General features: G+C 41.0%; 1 protein-coding gene across 5 annotated transcripts in view; it reads left to right on the top strand.

Annotated features, from left to right (window-relative positions):
- Positions 1-9,703: 9,703 nt before the first annotated feature.
- Positions 9,704-20,832, top strand: part of PSIP1 (PC4 and SFRS1 interacting protein 1) — a 48,374-nt gene continuing 37,245 nt past the window's right edge. For 3 of the 5 annotated variants that reach the window (XM_030816701.1, XM_030816811.1, XM_030816755.1), the window contains exons 1-3: positions 9,718-9,906; positions 10,395-10,604; positions 14,079-14,155. In XM_030816701.1, the coding sequence (XP_030672561.1) occupies positions 10,533-10,604; positions 14,079-14,155 (149 nt within the window). In that variant the 5' untranslated portion in view covers positions 9,718-9,906; positions 10,395-10,532. Of the gene's footprint in view, positions 9,907-10,391; positions 10,605-14,078; positions 14,156-20,832 lie in introns of all 5 variants that reach the window. The other 2 variants (XM_003260417.4, XM_012500777.2) reach the window with 2 other exon arrangements.

Raw genomic sequence — 20,832 nt, 5'->3', positions numbered from 1 at the left:
AAGTGCACTTTATAATTTCAATTTATATACATATTACTGTTATAGAGAACTATGATGGGTTCCTCAATAAAGTACTTTCTTTTTTTTTTGACAGAGTTTTGCTCTGTCACCCAGGCTGGAGTGTAATGGCATGATCTTGGCTCACTGCAACCTCTGCCTCCCGGGTTCACGTGATTTTCTTGCCTCGGCCTCCCAAGTAGCTGGGATTACAGGCACGTGCCACCACGCCCGGCTAATTTTTGTATTTTTAGTAGAGACGGGGTTTCACCATGTTGGCTTGGCTAGTCTCAAACTACTGACCTCAGGTTATCTGCCCACCTTGGCCTCCCAAAGTGCTGGGATTACAGGCGTGAGCCACCACACTTGGCCCTAAAGTACTTTCAAATATAAAATGTATTGGATTACAACAAAATTCTACAGGGCAAGTAGAATGGTAATTAGAGTTCAAGGAGAATAAGCAAATATGGAAAATTTTTAAGTGCTAATAAATTTTTATTAAAGAACAAGAATTCTTTATTCCTTAAAATAAAGATGTATTTATTCACGTTTTTCTGAAAATGAATAATAGTGGCTATGAAATCACTGTGGGTATTTATACTACACTTCATGCAACATTTTTATTTTAAAATATCTCTAATGTGCTAGAAACTGCATCTTTTGGAATGATTAAAATGTTGAAAAAATGTTATATTTCAACTTAAAATGTTTGGCAAGGGGAACTATAGCAGCAAAAAAATGTGAAGACTGTTGTCATAGGCATCATGTGAGGCTGGAAAGTGGGATATGCTGAGTGAAGTGGGATGCGAAAATGACTAAAGTCAAGTTAACTGAGAAAAAGAGGTTCAATGGATAGAACAGTGCTGGAGAGTTGCCTGGATTACGATCATAGCAGAAAGCTCCAAGTTTAAAATCTTGGAGATAAAAGAGTTCTCAGTCAAAATATGCAGGCCTATGCTCAAGAGGTATTGATTTTTTGAAATTGTAAATATATGTTCCTTGGAGCAAGGAATGTGTTTAAAACACTACAGATAAAAATGCAAATTTAAAAAATCCATCATATGATTATAAATTATTAATACAAAACTCTCTAAGTAAAAAATTGTATACCAGTTTAGACTATTTAGCTAAACTATAGTATAGCCAGTAATTCAGTCACTAAAAACAATATTTATAAATAAGGGGGAAGAAACAAATCTTTTTTGTAGAAGAATTCCAAAGTATATATACAGAGAGATATTCCCCTCTCTAGGAGGTGAAGCTTCATTTCTGGGTGCCCCTGACCCCCGCTGGGAGTGGGCTAGACTTAGCGACTGTTTCCAAAGAATAAGTAGGGAAAGAGAAAAATAGTAACTTTATAGTGGAGAAACCTAACAGCATCACCAAAATCGTGATGAAGGTTAACATTACGCGTTGTGTCATGTTCATATCATATAGCTGATATGATGTGACCAGAAGGACACTTTACTTTTGGGGTATTCTTTCCAAAATCCCATATCACCAGAGTAACCATGAGGAAAACATCAGACCAATTCAGATTAGGGGACATTCTACAGTGTATCTGGCCAGCACTCCTCAAGACTGTCATGGTCAGGAGAATCGCTTGAATCTGGGAGGTGGAGGTTACAGTGAACCAAGATCGCGCCACTGCACTCCAGCCTGGGCAACAGAATGAGACTCTGTCTCAAAAAAACAAAAACAAAAACAAACAAAAAAAAGACTGCCAAGATCATGAAAAACAAGGGAAGACTTAGAAACTGCCATAGACCGAAAAAGACCGGAAAGACATGACAACTCAGAATAATATGGTATCCTGGACAGGATCCTATAACAGAAGGAGGACATTAATGGGAAAGTTGGTGAAATACAAATACACTCAGTAGTTTAGGTAACAGTGTTGTAGAAATGTTAATTTCTTAATTTTGACACCCTTACAATGCTAATATAGGATATTAACAAGAGTGAAAACTTAGCAAAAGGTATACAATAACCCTCTGTACTATCTTGGTAACTTGTCTATAAAATAAAATTATTCAAAAAGGAAAAGTTTATTTAAAAACAATATTTACAAACTATGTTTAAAAATCTACACAAAAATCCAGGTGTGGTGGCTCATGCCTGTAATCCCAACACTTTGGGAGGTTAAGAGAGGAGGACTGACTGAGCCCAGGTTTCAAAACCAGCCTGGGCAACACAGAGACCTCCTCTCTACAAAAAATAAAAAATTAGCCAGGCATGGTGGTGCACACATGTAGTCCCAGCTACTCGGGCTGGGAGGATCGCTTGAGCCCAGGAGGGTGAGGCTTCAGTGAGGTGTGATTGTGCCACTGCACTGCAGCCTGGGCTACAGAGCAAGACCCTGCCTGAAAAAAAAAAAAATCTATACAAATGAAGACTGGAAGATAATTCACAAACATTTTAACAGGGTAATTTGTGGGTATGGAAATTTTAAAAATTCATTGCTACTACTTTGTATTTTCAAAATATTTAGTAATCTGTACATAAACTCTGTTTTCTCCAAGCTGCCTTAGGTTTCCATATTATTCTAGGTTAATGTCTTAACAAATATTTTCTTCACTAAAGGACACATATAAAACATACTTAAGCAGAAATCTTCTACTAACCACTGTGGAGGAGCTATAATATAAAACAATAAAATAAAATAACAATGAGATACCTAATACACATCTAATAGAATGGCCAAGATCCAAAACACAACACCAAATGCTGATGAGGATGTGGAGCAACAGGAACTCTCATTCATGCTGGTGGGAATATAAAATGGTACAACCACTTTGGAAAATAGTTTTGGCAATTTCTTAAAAGTGAAACATATTCTTACCATATGAATCAGCAATTACAGAACTTGTTATTTACACAAATAAGTTGAAAACTTATGTTCACACAAAACATGCACATAGTTGTTTATAGCAGTTTTATTCATAATTGCCAAAACTTGGAAGCAACCAACATGTCCTTCAGTAGGTGAATATTCGAACAAACAAAATATGTCCAGACAATGGAATATGTTTCAGAACTAAAAAGAAATTACCTATCAAGCCATGGAGGAAACTTAAATGCAGATTATGAAGTGAAAGAAGCCTCTGAAAAGGTTACATATTGTATGATTTGGGAAAGGGGAAAGTATGAAGACAGTAAAAAGATAAGTGGTTGCCACGACTTGGGGAACGGATGGATGAATAGGCAGGGCAGAAAGGATTTTGAGGGCAGTGAAACTACTCTGTATGATGTTACAGTGGCAGATACATGTCATTATAAATTCGTCCAAACCCATAGAATGCACAAAGCAATAGTGAACCCTAATGTAAACTATGGACATTGGGTAATATGTCTATGTAGTTTCATCAGTCATAAAAAATGTAACACTTTAGTGGGGGATGTTGATAATGATATAGGCTATGCATGTGTGGGGGTAGAGGGCATATGGGAAACATCTGTATCTTCTCAATTTTGCTGTGAATCTAAAACTGCTCTCAAAAAATAAAATCTTAAAAAAAAACAACAACAAAAAAACCCAACCCAGGCCAGGCACTGTGGCTCACACCCATAATCCTACAGTTTTGGGAGGCCAAGGCAGGAGGATTGCTTGAGACCAGGAGTTTGAGATCAGCCTGGGCAACATAGGGAGACCTTGTCTCTACAAAAAATTAAAAAAAACAAAAATAGCTGGGGATAGTGGTATGCGACTGTAGTCCCAACTACTCCAGAGGTTGAGAGGGAAGGATCATTTGAGCCTAGGAGTTTGAGGATGCAGTGAGCCGAGATCAGGCCATTGCACTCTGGCCTGGGCAACAGAGCAAGACCCTGTCTCAAATAATAATAATAATAAAAGACCAATCCAAGAAGAAGAAGAAAAAAATCCCCGAACAGCAAAGTCAAACCAGTAATTTGTCATCCAGCAGTCCTTAAAAGTGAAGTTTTCATACAGAACTTTTCCCTCTACATCTAGTTGGATTTTAGACCCAGTCATAGCATAACCCTATACATACATGGAAGACACTTATTTTTCCCCCTAGGTTGTAAATATGGCTAAGATACTGATATCATGCACATTATATATTTATGATCTAATTTAATCCTCACAATAGCCCTCCAAGGCAAGTGTCCTTATTCACATTTCACTGATAAGAAAATAAGTACATGAAGTTAAAACAGTTGCCTAATAGCACGTATGGAAAGTAACAGAGCCATGATCAGAACTTACGCTTGACTCCAACGCCTGTGCTCTCGTTTCTTATGTCATATCAAAGTTGTAACTATTAGTTTTTTCTCTGTAATTGAACATCGAGCATGTGAGTTACTTTTTCTAAATATTAAGATACATTAAATTTGCATTTAAAGTAAAGCCTCTGGTGTCTGTCTGGCTATCAGAGCTCAACCTCACATCCCCTGCTTATCAATGAGCTCATAAGAAAGCACATTGCCAAAATGTCGGATGGTACAATATTTACCATCACTAGTCCTAGGTGACGGTTTTCCAGGAAAAAAGAAAGGGGAGTTCCATTATCAAATAACTTTGGACTTACGGCTAAAAACCCATTTTAGAAATTCATAAAGCAAATTTAATATATTAACAGCTCTGAAATGTCTTACTTTAAAGAAAGCCATGCAACTTTGACTCTGCATTTCTCAAATTCACTTGTCTATAGAATTTCCTTTTCCCTAATTTAGGCCTTTTAACTTCTCGAGCTATACTATTGTTCTCAAAAACACTCTGAGAAAGCTGATCTAGAAGAATCAATGGCACAAAGACAATAAAAGACATCAGTAGGCTGGTAGGTCTACTGACCAGAGCAAGAGATCATTCTACTTTCAAAGCTACACACTTCACACACCAAAATCATGGAGTAAGAACACGGAGGAAAATGAGAAAGAATGTAGACAAAGGAATAAGATGAAGAAGGGAAAAAGGCAAAATCAGGCAGCAGAGTCAAAGAGGAGTATGGCATACACACACGTGGGTAAGAGAAGCCTTAACTGAGACTAGAGATGGAGATGTAAGAAAGAAGCAAACCAAGTATCTGAGATGAGAAGTACTCAGGTCATCCAGTGATTTTTAAAAAAATCCCACTGGAGGTTGGGCACGGTGACTCACGCCTGTAATCCTAGCACTCTGGGAGGCCAGATCACCTGAGGTCAGGGGTTCGAGACCAGTCTGGCCAATGTGGCAAAACCGCATCTCTCCTAAAACTACAAAAAAAATTAGCCGGGCATGGTGGCACATGCCTGTAATCTCAGCTACTTGGGAAGCTGAGGCAGGAGAATCGCTCGAACCCAGGAGGTGGAGGTTGCAGTGAGCCAAGATTGCACCACTGCACTCCAGCCTGGGAAACAGAGTGAGACTCCATCTCAAAAAAAAAAAAAAAAAAAAGGCCGGGTGCGGTGGCTCACTCCTGTAATCCTAGCACTTTGGGAGGCTGAGGTGGATGGACCACTTGAGGTCAGGAGTTCAAAACCAGCCTGGCCAACATTGTGAAACCCTGTCTCTACTAAAAATACAAAAAAAAAAAATAGCCAGGTGTGGTGGTGGGCACCTGTAATCCCAGCTACTCGGGAGGCTGAGGCAGGATAATCGCTTGAATTCAGGAGGTGGAGGTTGCAGTGGGCCGAGGTTGCACCACTGCACTCTAGGCTGTGTGACAGAGAGAGACTCCATCTCAAAAAAAAAAAAAAAAAAAATTCCCACTGGAATGGCCCACAGTCTAGGCAGTCTTCACAAAAGGCACCAATAGTACTCACAGGTCAATTGTCAAACTCTGTCTTTGCCTTGCTTCTTTCTAGTCTTTCTAAGGAGCACTCAAGATTCCTTAAGACTTATCTTGTGTACTGAAAACAACTCTCTTCTAAACACTGGTAAACCAGCTTAGCAGTAAACCCAGTCACCAGCTCATAAGCTAGTACATCTTGGTTTTTGCCCACCAGGGAGTCAAAGCTTTGAATGCTTATTGATTTTCATGGGAAGCAAGACCTAGATTGAATTTATGACATCCCCAACTAAACTAGCTCTTTGATTAATGCTCTTTATTTTCCCCCATATTCTTGCTAATTTCCCTATCATAAGTATTAACATATAACACATGAGAAAACAGTTCAATACCTGTTCATACCAATAAATTGAAGGTGCATCATTAACACTGTGTATTAAGGTAGGAAACTGTATAAAAGGTACGAAGGAAGAGATTGTTGCTAATTTTTTTGAATAAAGATCTCATTTAGAAAGATTTTCATTAAAATGGTTAAAATCAATGTATTTGTAGTGAATGAAAAATCTCACTGCTCTTAAAGGGTTAATCTTTAAGTACTGTACAAGAAAAATTCATAAAGTCAAAACAAAAGCACTTCCATGTGTCATACTTACCTGCTTTCTCATCCTAAAGGATTAATGAGTCTGTTGAGGTTTTTCACTTGCCCCTCCCTCTCATTCAATAAATATTTTTGAAAAGAAATTTTTTTTTTGAGACAAAGTCTTGCTCTGTCACCCTGGCTGGAGTGCAGTGGGGTGATCCTGGAACACTGCAACCTCCACCTCCCAGGTTCAAGGGATTCTCCTGCCTCAGCCTCCTGAGTAGCTGGGATTAACAGGTGCACACCACCACGCCCGGCTAATTTTTGTATTTTTAGTATAGACAGGGTTTCACCATGTTGGCCAGGCTGGTCTTGAACTCCTGATCCACCTGCCTTAGCCTCCCAGAGTGCTGGGATTACAGGCATGAGCCACCGCGTCTGGCGCTTTTTTATTGAGTACCTGCACTGATGAATAAGATAGTGCCTACTTCTAAGCAGTTTACAGATTAGTAGGAAAGAGTGTAAATAAGAAACTATGTTATTCTAAGATTAGGTCACATCCTTTCCAGAGGTGATTTTTGGGTTGAGTTTTTTAGGACCAGAAGGAGTTAAACAGAATGGTCTCGTGCTGGGGACAAGCTGGGGAATGGCATGGTGTGGAGGGAGGTTGTTAGGAAATTTGAAGCTGGGAATACTTTCAAGCCCAAAGGCGAAAGGTGGAAGAGTAAGTACTCGGCTGCTTTTCCTTCCAGCATCTTTTTCTAATTATAAGCCACTCCTCCTTCAGCCTTGCTGCCTCCCTGCCCTACCTAGAGGCGACGTGGGATCACAAAAAAGGCATGGGCAAGTAGCCAGAGGGGCTAGAATGTTGCCTCAGCCCCTGGACTAGATGTGTGATCTTGGGCAAGTTGCTTATCTTCTGTGAGCCTACTTTCTCATCCGTGAAATGGGGATAGTGGCACTTGGGTTAAATGAGAGAATGTAGGCCAAGTTCCTGCCTCAACTCATTTGGATTTTCCTGCCCTCTCCCCTTGCTTCAGTTGTTTTGGAAATTATATTCTCTCTCCTTATAACTTTCTCATTGCTCCTCTGATCTCCATTTTGGTATACTTTTTCAAGTATCCTCACTAAGAAGGCTGACTATGGGGGAGGGCTGCACCAAGCATGGCTGGAAAAGATCACAGCTGGAAAAGAGCACAGAAAAGCTCTCCAAGTGGCTCGGATGTGCCCAGCTTTCCTTCCCCGTTCCCTGCCCTCCCCTCCCCCTTTCCTCTCAGATTCAGAACTGTTGCTCCCAGGGATCCTGGGCTTTTGTTCTCTAGAAGCTTAAACCACCACCTGTTTTGCCTTTATTGTTTAAAGGGTTATCTCCTGTTGTCCACAAACTACCACAGGTTGAAACGGACAAAACTTAAAAGGCAGCAGGAGCTAAGAATGGTACTTCCTTTTTTTAAAACAACAACAACAAAAACACTAATACTAAAACATCAATGCTTTTCCATTTTCCCTTTTTTATTTCTTTTCTGAGGTCCCCCCCAACACTAACTACCCCCTCTTCACCTGTTAATCCTACCATTAGTACTAATAAAAAGTTATCTTTAACATTAATTATAACTTATTATATGTCTGTTTTCCTTAGTTTGAAGTTCTTTAGAGGTATCCTCTAAAGCAGTTTCTCAAACTTGAATATGCGTGAGAATCACCTAGGGATCCTGTTAAAAGGCAGATTATGATTTAGAAGGCCTGGGGAAGAGCTGAGCTTCACCTGAGCTCCCAGGAAAAGCCCTTGCTGCTGGGCCTTGGACCACACTTGAAGCAGCAAGGCCTTATAGGGTTTAGAACAAATAAAGTGCACACACACACACAAATGATTGCTGGATGCTGCTTTGGTCTCTCTTACTCTGTATCGTGAGCTTTTCTTCAATACATCTTTTTCCACCTTTTCCTATGCATAATTTATAGCCAACACCTGACAATCATTCCTTTGTATAATTACTTAGTTGTGCTCTTCCTTCCCTTTTCTTAGTCACCATTCTCACTGAGAAATGCGTCATTTCATGAGTACTCCAGTTATCCCCAGCCTCTTTCTACTAACATCTACCTTGAAACATCAAGAACTGGTTAAATAATCATTTTTACCCCTTTCTTGCCCAGCAACCTATAGTAGCTTCCTACTACAAACATTAAATTCAAATTCAGAATGAGAAGCTTCAAGACATTTCACCAACCCTTCCTTCTCCTCTGCCAATTTCTCTTTTTGCTCCACTTGGAACTCTCTGCATATTGCCCAGGTATACTTAGTTTCTCGAAACTCTTTGCAGGACATTTTACTTTGGGACTGTCTTCTTTCATTCCTTTTTAAAGACATGCTGTATTGCTTTAAAAAAACTCTCAATTTTTACCAATTCAAAAAAAATTTTCCTAATTCATTTCCAGTTGAGTCCCGCATTTAAAACAGTATTATCTAGGTGCTAATACATGTCTTATTTTTCTTATTTTTATATGCCTTAACATTATTTTTAAAAATATTTTCAGCCTCTCTAAAGGATCAAAAAATTAATCTTTAAAATCCCTTGACGAGCATTTTAAGAGAGAAAACATTTGAGGTTTAGTAACACTTATACATTGTACCACCTACCAGCTCCTATTCTACTAGGGAAATAAAATTTAGATGCAGCTAAAATTTAGTTAGGGCCCAAACCCACATCCTATTTAAAAGGCTTCTGTTTTCCTGTCATTGTTTTCTACCCTTTGCATTTTGCATTCAGTAGGGTTGCATTTTTCTTAATAGTTCTTGGTGATTCAAATGTAAAAGAAATGAAATAGGGCTCTCTCATACTACAATTTCAAGGAAAAGGAGACTACGAGGCCCATTCAGCGAGGTGCAAGAGGCCTAGATGCAGCACACCCTGCAACCGCCACATGCTCCAATTTCATCTTTGGGTTTTCGTACAGCTCCTCTTTTTTGGATGCAAACCGCGCAAAAGCAGCTTTCAAACCTCCCCACCCTGGGAAACGATACAAGAACATGAAGCTTTACTGCCAGTTTCTCCCTAACACGCAGCCAAGGGGTAGAGGCCCGGATACCCGCCCCCAAACCGCGTCCACAACAATCATTTCCTCCCTCCCCGCCTTTTACATACAGTACACATACAAATACACACACGCAGAGAGGCCAGCAGGGGCGGGCCGGACCCGACCACTCCGCAAACCGCAGGGGGAACTTGCGGCAGGCCGAGCTATTTTCGCCCAGTCCTTTCTTCTTCGCTTACGTCTTCCTCTCCATCTGCATGCACTTGCTACACGAAAGCGAACTTGGGGACGTAGGGTTTTCAGAAAATCCGCTTCAGAGCCACACACCTTCGCCCGGTGCTGCATCATCCCCCCTCTCTCGGTAAACAGTTGGTCGCGCCCCAGTGCTAGCGGGCGCCGAGCGGGAGCCGCGCGGGAGCAGCGCAGCTACGGCGGCGGCAGCGGCGGCGCGGTTGCGATTCCGAGCCGTTGAGACGCCTCTGCGGCAGCTGGTGGCGCAGGTGGCTTGCGTGGACGCGGGTAGAGGCGACCAGCCAGCAACCGCAGCGTCGGCGCCCGCGGCCCCGGCAGGTGAGCGGGCGACGGGGACTCGCCCCGCCCCCCCTCGGTGGCCTCGCTCCTGGCTTCAGCGGGGAAGTGGACGCGGCCCGCCCGGGAGCCAAGGGGGCCGAGGCTGCAGCCGCTGGGCAGCAGGTTGCGGGGGAGGCCTTGCGTGGGCGGAAGGGGGCCGCTCGCCTCTCGGAACCCCTGCCTTTTTCTCTCCCATGCACCCCCTCCCTTCTGGGGCTTAAGCTCGGTGGAAAAAGCCCGGAGAAAGATGGGGCAGGCAGACGGAGATTTCTGGCCGGGCAGCATCCCTGCCTCAGGTGGTGGCGTCTCTTCGGTGGCGGGGCGGAGGACCTGCCCCAGCGCGGAGGCAGCGCACTGGCGGGGGAGGAGCGGGAGGCGGCCCTCCCCTCGCTCTCCCACCCCCACCCGTCGGCTCCCCTCCCCCTCCCCTTGCGGCCCCTCCCTTCGGGGTTCTTCGCTTTAACAGCCCTCCGTGCTTTCCCTAGCAGGCGCGTCGGGACGCCCCGAGGCATCCTCCCCCGCCCGCGGGCCCGGGAGCTGGGCCCGCGTCCGCCGCCCGCATCCCCGCGCCGCCGCATCTTCTCGCCGCCTCCCGGGCTTCGGACCCCCGGTCTCGCTCCCGAAACATGACTCGCGATTTCAAACCTGGAGACCTCATCTTCGCCAAGATGAAAGGTTATCCCCATTGGCCAGCTCGAGTAAGTGATTTGTAGCCCTCGCGCTTAGCAGTGCTACCCTCTTCCCCAGAGGCCTGCTGCCCACCGTGTGCCTTCGTTTTTTCCTCTGTCCTTTCTCTCCCTCGCTTTAGTCTCGTTTGTAACCTAACCTTTCATTTTAGTTTTTTGCCCAATAATCTCCTGTGTAATTATGAAAATCCAGACGTTTCTACATACCTGTGTATTTCCCTATGGTTTATTGGCAGACTTGGACAGATTTTCTTCCTAGGAAATATTTAAATGCGTTGCTAGTTAATATTCCATTGTAGGTGAAATAAGAATGAATTTTTGTTTAGAAATTAGTGAAACATTGACATTTCCGTAGTTTTGTATCAAGTACAAAATATCGATGGAATTTGTGCAGATTACACACAAACTCTTGGATGTCAGAGAAGTGCGTATGTGGTTAAATTGGATTTATAGGGTTAATAAAAAAATGGCTTGTACTTGATGAGGCCTTCTGGATTTGCTTGTTTAATACAGAGATTCAGGACTGGACATTCTTGAAAGTATTATAGTAGTTTAGCACCGAGGAAGGGCCAGAAAATTCATTTCCCCTTTTTTATTTGAGGTGTTTATGACCTTGAAGAAATTGTTTTACCTTTTTGTTTCCAACAGGCAAAAAGGAGGTGTGGACCAGATTCCTCAGTTCACATCTAGTGGTACAGAGAAATGATTAAGGACCCAGGATGTTTTGTGACATTTAGGAATTGAGACTGTTTAAAGATCTACGCTCCATTTTTAGAAAAAGGGGTCTTTTTGTTTATGGTGGTAACCAGGCTCTGAAACAGTGATAGGAGCTAAGATATGTTGCAATCCATTGGATTAGGTAAACTCAAGATCCTTTAAAAATATACTTACATGGGGTTCTGAAGTTGTATTTTTCCAAGCCATTTATTTTCGACTAATTTACTATCCTTTGAAAATGTATTTCTTAAAAATAATTCTGTAGTTTTGGTTATGTCAGCAGGGGAATGGGGGAAAACACCCATTAGATAACGGAGTCCTGTCTAGGAGCTGAGAGTGCCATCCAAGTGTAAAATGATCACTGTTCCTTGACTTTCTTCCATCCAGCTGCTTTACGTAGACTCCTGTTCACAAGTTTCCGTCCAAAGCTTTTTTCCTTGCCTATGAAGTCTGCCTTTTCGGTGCAGTCTTACTTGAACAATCCTTAGTCGTAATCCTTGTCTATATATTTTACATTCTAATCTATTCCTTTCGTGATAATCTTTTGTTTTAATTCTTACTCTGTGTATGCTTTGACTTCCAAATACATTGTGAGCCTGAGGGCAACAACCTTAAATGGAATTTCTTTATATCCTCCATAGTCTGTAGTACATATGATGCACCTATAAAACACAATTCACGTTCAAATGGAGCCTAGGGAAACTGATCAGGTTTAAGGCCCCTCTAATATACTTTTTCATGATTTTCGGGGTATCCTTGTTTATTTTGAGGTGTTTGAAAATCTGAGGTTGTCTAATAGATCTGTATTCCGATTTGCATGCCACAGTGAAGTTAAAAGCCAAATGAAATGTTTAAAAAATCTCCCAAATCACCCTCCCCACGCTCATATGTTAAGTGACTAAGAGTGCTACTGAAAATAAAATAGGGTAGCCTTTGGAAGACCAGAGTGTTTTCCTTATTTAACAAGTTCTACATTTAACAAGTTCATTTGGATTGGAAGGGAAGTGTTTGTCTTTTCCCTTTTCCCCATCATTTTTTCTGAGAAACACCTCCATTTAGTGTTGGTGTATTCTGTGTCCAACAATTACATTCCTTTTTCTATCTTCTTCATTCTTAGAAATTTGAAATCTTTGCTGTAGAGTTTAGAGTACATATTTAAAGTCTGAGCTGTAAAGGTGACACCTCTTGTTGCAATTTTTGCTTTAACATTTCTGTCTACATGTCCCAAACTTCATTAATTTTTAAGTCTTAAACATTCATGTACATAATCGTTTACCAGTAATAATCATTTAAAAAATCAACTTAAATTTTGCCTGGCATTTGTTAAAGGCTATAGGTGCTAGGTATTTGCATAAACTCTTAAAGCTGTTTGCTAGCAGAAAGAAGCATATGAACTGGGTTAACAGAAATGGTCTCTTAAGGGATTAAGGATTTTCGCAATTATCGGGACCTTCCCACAAAGTTGAGATAACAGGTGTGATCTTCATCATATAAGTGGGGAAATAGGTCCCTAGAGATATTGGGTGGTAATGATTGGTGTGTGAAAGCCTTTAGACTTCCCTCACAACCAGTTCAGTCATCCTCATGGTCTTTTCTGCAACACCGTAATGCTTACAGAGGATAGTAGGTCCTCTGATGGTCAACCCCCTTCTTAACAAAGTCAGCTGATTTTCAAATTGAAGTGTTTTTGAAATTATGAAAATTATCACATTTAAAATAGATATGTTGTTAAGTTCTTTTTTGTGTGTGTGTGTTTTTTAAAGACAGAATCTCACTCTGTCACCCAGGCTTGAGTGCAGTGGCGTGATCTTGGCTCACTGCAACCTCTGTTGCCCAGGTTCAAGTGATTCGCCTCCCAAGTAGCTGAGATTACAGGCACCTGACACCGAGCCCTGCTAATTTTTGTATTTTTAGTAGAGACCGGGTTTCACCATATTGGTCAGGCTGGTCTTGAACTCCTGACCTCATGATCCACCCGCCCCGCCCTTGCAGAGTGCTGGGATTACAGGTGTGAGCCACCGCGCCCGGCCGACATGTTGTTGAATTCTAGCTAGATAGTACTGCTTAGTCCTGAGGTCTACTTTTCCTTTATTGATAAGGGAAAGTAACAAGTATTATGGATATATTAGACGTGACAGCACCTAATGATTTATTCCTTACGTAATTTAAAATGTTGAAAGAGCAGTGAAAAAGGAACAAGTAGCCTCATGTGATTCAGGCATATTAGTGAAGGATCTTTTCATAATAAGTTTTTCAGACTTTAGGGGGTACTGATTTAAACTTTTGTCAATGTCTGCTTTTACATTATTCTGTTATTTGTATAGATTTCCTGCAGAACTAACATTTAGGGTTGTCAAATAGGTTCAGACTCCTTACCTGAAATGATATGATTAATAATTCAGAATTTTGGGATTTTAGGAAGGCAGGGAGAGTATGTATGCCATATATTTTGCTGCTGGTGCGGTCTGGAATAGCATATGATAATCTTAATATTTCTGCAAAGAAACAACAGTGGAAACAGTAGGTGGATAAAAGAAATGACTGATACCCTCAATGTCAGTCCAGGTTTTTGCCACCAAATGAGTTTTGACAGAAATTTTGGTTTTCAGAGCTTCTTGGGTTTCAGATTTGGGGATAGGAGAGTATGGGCCTGCATAGCTGGTCCATTTTATAACAGATCCCTTTTGGATGTTGTGCTCTCGTTTATTTAGGTAAATGTTGAGGTGTGTATGATTTAAAATATTTTAATTTTTCTCACTTTTCTTTTAGGTAGACGAAGTTCCTGATGGAGCTGTAAAGCCACCCACAAACAAACTACCCATTTTCTTTTTTGGAACTCATGAGACGTAAGTCCTGTTAGCTTTAAAGGCAAATCAGAGCTAATTTAACAGGGTTATTGGGCAGTAGACATTAATTCAAGGGGGAAATCGTAACGTAATAGGAAACTTTAAAATCTTTTAACTTTGGAAAGAGTCTTTAAGTCTCTATTTTTAAGGTAGCATTTACAGATGCTATAGGTTTATTTTTTACTGGAATTGATATTTCCTTAACCAAAAAGGAAAGTAGAAATTCTCTCAGCAATAAGAATGGTTGATGGATGAAAATATATAAGGAAAGTTTTAATAAGTGATCTAATATTCCTATGCAGTAAAATAAGTGCTTTTTATAAGGACTACTTGGTACCTAATTTTTGGTTTTATGATATCAGATATACAAACTGTGTATATTGTGGGGAAGGTGAGAAGAGGAAGTCTAGCTAGTTCCCTGCATGTGTTTATATGGTCCCTGAAGCTCTGCTGCCTCTGGTGGGTATGTGGGCAGAGAACTGATGTGGTGAAGCACATTTTTCAAAAATTGCAGCTGAATGTTGACGTATGTTACTGCCAAGTGCATGGGATCACTCCGGAGGCTACCATTAATTTCCCAAAGAGTATTCCTATGTACCTATAATTTAATGGCCTTACAAATACTATATAATCTGGTTGATTTTGGACTTGAAGTTTGGAGTCTGTCATAATTTTGGTAGTCTGGTTTACCTGGGATGAGGAGAAACAAAACTATTGCTATTCTGATTAGAATTATGTATTCCTTTTTTGTTTTTTGTTTTTTTTTGAGATGGAGTCTCACTCTGTTGCCCAGGTTGGAGTGCGGTGGTGCAATCTCAGCTCTCTGCAAGCTCTGCCTCTTGGGTTCATGCCATTCTCCTGCCTCAGCCTCCTGAGTAGCTGAGACTACAGGCGCCCGCCACCACTCCTGGCTAATTTTTTTTGTGTTTTTAGTAGAGATGGGGTTTCACCATGTTAGCCAGGATGGTCTCGATCTGCTGACCTTGTGATCCGCCCGCCTCGGCCTCCCAAAGTGCTGGGATTACAGGCGTGAGCCACCACGCCTGGCCTAGAATTATGTATTCCTACGGGTGGCTACAATGGCAATATTTGGTTTAAAGTTGCTTAGCTAACTTTCACACAATGTCTTTAATAGCTTTATTGAGATGGAATTTAAATACAAAGAAGTTCACCTGCTTAAAGTGTATAAGTCAATAGATTTTACTAGATTTACTATCATCTTTTGATGATCACTTTCCCCTCTCCAACCCTAAACAACCACTAGTCTACTGTCTGTATAGACTTACCAGTTCTGGACATTTTATTTGAATGGTGTCATACAGTATTTCCATAATAAGTTTTTAAAAAAATACAACTTTGGATCCAGAATTGGTTTGGCCTTCATCATAATTAGAGTTAGGTTCAAGTGTATTCTATATATAACAATAGAATTTTTAAGAAGTGATAAATTTCTGATTCCATGGGATACTCTAAAGAAACTCTTCAGTAAATTTAATAGAGGACAAAAGTATCTTTTAATGGAAAATGGTGCAGTGTATATTAGAGTAGGGCTTTTCAAAGTGTGTTGTCAGGTCTAGCACCATTAGCATCTTGTGGGAACTTTAGTTAAAATGTAAGTCTCTTGGCTGGGTGTGGTGGCTCACACCTGTAATCCCGACACTTTGGGAGGCCAAGGCAGAAGGATCACTTGAGTTCAGGAGTTGGAGACCAGCCTGCAACATGGTGAAACTGTGTTTCTACAAAAAATACAAAAATTAGCCGTTTGTGGTGGCACACACGTGTGGTCCCAGCTACTCCAGAGGCTGAGGTGGAACCATCACCTGAGCCGGGGAGGCAAAGGTTGCAGTGAGCCAAGATCTCACCACTGCAGACCTCATCTCAAAAAAAAAAAAAAAAAAAAAAAAAAAAAAAGGCAAGTTCTTAGGCCTTACTCTAGACCTACTGAATCAAGTTCTGAGTGTGGAGCCAAAGACCTGTTTTAATAAGCCTTCCAGATGATTCTGATTTACGTTGAAGTTTGGAAATACTGTAGTAATGTGAATGGACATTCCTTAGCATTTTTCAGTTTTATAAGCTTAAAATTCTTTAATTGTGATTTTTGTCTGAAATGGAACAGATTTTTTTTTTTTTTTTTTTTTTTTTTTGAGACGGAGTCTAGCTCTGTTGCCCAGGCTGGAGTGCAGTGGCACAATCTCCGTTCACTGCATGCTCCGCCTCCTGGGTTCACGCCATCCTCCTGCCCCAGCCTCCCGAGTAGCTGGGACTACAGGCGCCCACCACCACACCCGGCTAATTTTTTGTATTTTTAGTAGAGACGGGGTTTCACCGTGTTAGCCAGGATGGTCTCGATCTCCTGACCTTGTGATTTGCCCTCTTCAGCCTGCTAAAGTGCTGGAATGGAACAGATTTTATACTTCTGTATATCCTTGTAGTCTTACAGAACACACAGTCCATTCTTACGTTACTATTTTAAATTTAGAAGAGGTATGATTATCCCTTCCCCTGCATTTAAAAGGATTTTCATATTATAAATATATGTACACTTTAAACCAAAACTAAACTAAGTAACTAAACTGTTGTTTGGTTAATAGGTAATTAGGTAGTTAATGAAGACAATGAATTACTAATATTCAAGAATTTAGGATATATTCAAGGAATTCAAATGAATTTAACTTTAAAATTAAGCTAACGATACCAAATTTTCATTTCAAAATGCACTTGGTTTTTGCTTTAGTGTTCTTATGAGTATACCATTTATCTTTGGAAAAGCAGTGCTGCCCCATATGTATGTTGGTCTGGTGGTGACTTCTTTTGTACTTAAGATTAATTTTTGGGCTGGGCGCGGTGGCTTACGCCTGTAATCCCAGCACTTTGGGAGGCTGAGGCAGGCGGATCACGAGGTCAGGAGTTCAAGACCACCCTGGCCAATATAGTGAAACCCTATCTCTACTGAAAATACAAAAATTAGCCGGGCATGGTAGTGCGCACCTGTAGTCCCAGCTACTCGGAAGGCTGAGGCAGGAGAATTGCTTGAACCCGGGAGGCAGAGGGTGTGGTGAGCCGAGATCGTGCCATTGCATTCCAGCCTGGGCGATGGAGTGAGACTCTGTCTCTAAAAAAACAAACAAAAAAATACTAATTTTTGGAAACTAGGTCTCTGATGATCATTTTTCCCCTCAAAATTTGGGAGCGTAGTTATTTGAAGTTTTTTTTTTTTGGAGACAGAGTCTCATTCCATGGCCCAGGATGGAGCACAGTGGCGATCATAGTTGACTGCATCCTTGAACTCCTGGGCCCAAGTGATCCTCCCATCTCAACTTCCCAAGTAGCTGATACCACAGTAGCTGGCTAATTTTTGTATTTATTATTGTTATTATTGTTTAGAGATGGGGTCTTGCTACATGGCCCAGGCTGGTCTCCAACGCCTGATTTCAAGTGATCCTCCTTCCTTAGCCTCCCAAAGTGTTGAGATTACAGGCTACGTGATTTTTTTTTTTTTTTTTTTTTTTTTTTTGAGATGGAGTCTCCTCTGTCGCCCAGGCTGGAGTGCAGTGGCACAATCTCGGCTCATTGCAACCTCTGCCTCCGAGATACAAGCGATTCCTCTGCCTCAGCCTCCCAACTAGTCGGGATTACAGGCACCCGCCACCACAGCCAGCTAATTTTTGTGTTTTTAGTAGAGACGGGGTTTCACCATGTTGGCCAAGCTGGTCTCAAACTCCTGACCTCAAGTGATCCACCTGCCTTGGCCCCCCAAAGTGCTGGGATTACAGGTATGAGCCACTGTGCCTGGCCTGTTTGAACTTTTTAGTTTGGATTTTGCGTAAATAGTTTAGTCTGCTAACCAGGGGTTAGGGAGATATGGGATAGGAAGAACATACAAGAAGAAAGGGGTATTTGGAAATTGTACTAATTCATAACTGGTTTATAGATTAAGATTTTTTAATTGTTAATTTAGAGCAGAATTCTTTTGTTGCATTCTTTTCCTGGCCTACAAACATCTGATTTTATTTAGTACATTCATAGTAAATGCTCAGCAATCAAGTTTTGAATATTAGACAGTGAGCCCTGTGACCATGTACTAGATATTTTAAACCTAACATATTCAGACAGATTTTTAGTAAGTGGGAATGACATAGACTCAATTCTTGCTGAAGCCAAGTCTTGGTATTATCCTTGATTACATATTATAGTCTTTCTCCTTCCTTTCTACATCTAGTCAGTCAGCAAATCTTGTTCTTTGCCTTTCAAATGCATTCGGATCTGTCCGCTCTTGGTCATCTTTGTATAATTCAAGTCCATGCGTAATTACTCCTGTAAATAATGTCCTAAGCTGGGCACACTGGGACATGCCTGTAGTCCCAGCTACTCAGGAGGCTGAGGCAGGAGGATCCCTTAAGCCCAGGAGTTCAAATCTGGCTTGTAACATAGTAAGACCCTGTCTTGGGGGGTAAAAAAATTAAAAATAGTGCCCTTACTCTATGTTGGTTTCAGTTTCCACTCTTCATATACAGTTGGCCTGCTGTATCTGTGGGTTCTGTATCCATAGAGTCAACCTGTCACAGATTGAAAATATTTGGGGGAAAAAGATGGTCATGTCTGTACTGAATATGTATAGATTTTTTTCCTTGTCATTATTACCTTAATGCAATGTAACAACTGTATATCATTTACATTGTATTAGGTATTATAAGTGATCTAGAGATGATTTAAAGCAGTGGTGCAAGACAGTTTTTTCCAAGGGGGTTTGGGGGGGATGGTTTTGGGATGAAAACTGTTCCACCTCAGATCAGGAGGCATTACTTAGATTCGTATAAGGAGCACTCAGACTAGCTCTCTTGCATGTGCAGTTCACAATAGGGTTTGTGCTTCTGTGAAGATCTAATGCTGCCACTGATCTGACAGGAGGCAGAGCTCACGTGGTAATGCCTGCATCCTGCTGTGTAGCCTGGTTCCTAACAGACTACGGACGGGTACTGGTCCTTGGCCCGGGGGCTCGGGACCCCTGATTTAAAGTATATGGGAGGGTGTGTGTTTTATATATATATATATTTATATATATATGTGCTGTTTTATATAAGGGACTTAAACATCTGTGAATTTTGGTATCTGCAGGGGTCGAGGAAGGATAATCCACAGTCTTACGGATACAGAGGTACAACTGTCTAGTCAAAGAGATCTTTATATCCCAATCAGATCATGTCATTTCACTGAAAACCTTCAGTGACTCCCTATTTTAACATTAGCAATGAATCAAAACCAAAAACTACCTACAAATGCTATTTATAAAACCCTACACGAACTGGCCGGTGCTTACCTCTCCAGCCTCAGCCTCATTACATTTTTCACCGCTTTTTTCTGTTGTACAAGTAAGCCTCATCTTGTCTCAGGTCTTTTGTTTTCCCTTTCCGGGGAAGGTTATGCCTTCGGATATTTGAAGTCATTTAGATCTTAGCTCACATCCTCCTCCTCGTGTTTATTTTCCCCATTGCAACAGTGACTGAATTTTTTTTTTTTTCCTTTTTTCTTTTTTTCACCCACACTCAAAGAGCTGGATCAGCAGAGACCTTGTCTATCTTGTCATCATTAACTTAAGTGCCTGGCACTTAGTAGCTGTTAAATAAATATTTGGTGATTGAAAGCTTTGTGCGCTAGATAAAGTCATTTGTTGATTATGCATTTGCTGTCCATTAGCCAATGTTTATGTAGAGCAACTAGATCAGAAGTTTGATTTTGAATCCTGACTGCCATTTACCTGCTATATAACCTTGGGCAGGTTACTTATATTTGTGTTTTTTCTTTCTCATTCGTAAAGTGCGGATAATATTATCTTGCCTCAGAATCTTGGGATGCAAATAAGACATGACATGAATAATGCTTAGAACAATGCTTGGCATGTATTAAACACTAAATAAATAGCAGCTATTATTTATTTAAAATGTTCAGCTTTGGCAAACTTTTATTTCATTTTGGGAACAAGACTTGTGGGGATTTACCCATTTTTCCAAGATTTCTACTAGTAGTATTTATTAAATTGAAATGCAGCTTAGTTTGAGTTTTGGTGACTAATTACCTTTGCTAATTCAGGGAATATTCCTACCTAGCTCTGTATCTTAGAAGTCTAGAAAATTTAAATAAAGATATTTTGCTGTTTTTTCCTCCTTACTGCTCTTAATTGTCTTAATGCAAAGAAGTTGGGTGCTCAGTTTTATTAACTTTAAATATACATCACAGGCTGTTTTAAAACCCGTCTAATTTATAGTTTTAGGAGTGAAGGTCAATGCAGAGGTACTGATAGTGGTCACAAGAAGAAAAAAAAGTAATGAATCTTAGGATTTTTTTTCTTCTACACTAGTTCTTCTATACAAGTTTCATAGCTGCATGTATTGCTGTGGGACTTGTATGATTTCTCTTAAATTTTACACCAAATAATGAGACGGACTGTTTATTCATCTCTTTTTTTTTTGGAGACAGAGTCTTGCTCTGTCGCCCAGGCTGGAGTGCAGTGGCAGTGGCGCGATCTCCGCTCAAAGCAAGGTCCGCCTCCTGGATTCATGCCATTCTCCTGCCTCAGCCTCCCAGGCAGCTGGGACTACAGGTGCCCACCACCACACCCGGCTAATTTTTTGTGTTTTTAGTAGAGACCGGGTTTCACCGTGTTAGCCAGGATGCTCTTG

The sequence above is a fragment of the Nomascus leucogenys genome, chromosome 1a, assembly GCF_006542625.1.
Source record: "Nomascus leucogenys isolate Asia chromosome 1a, Asia_NLE_v1, whole genome shotgun sequence".
Classification (NCBI taxonomy): Eukaryota; Metazoa; Chordata; class Mammalia; order Primates; family Hylobatidae; genus Nomascus; species Nomascus leucogenys.
Note: the sequence above shows the minus strand (reverse complement) of the source record. Positions and strands in the feature narration are given on the sequence as shown.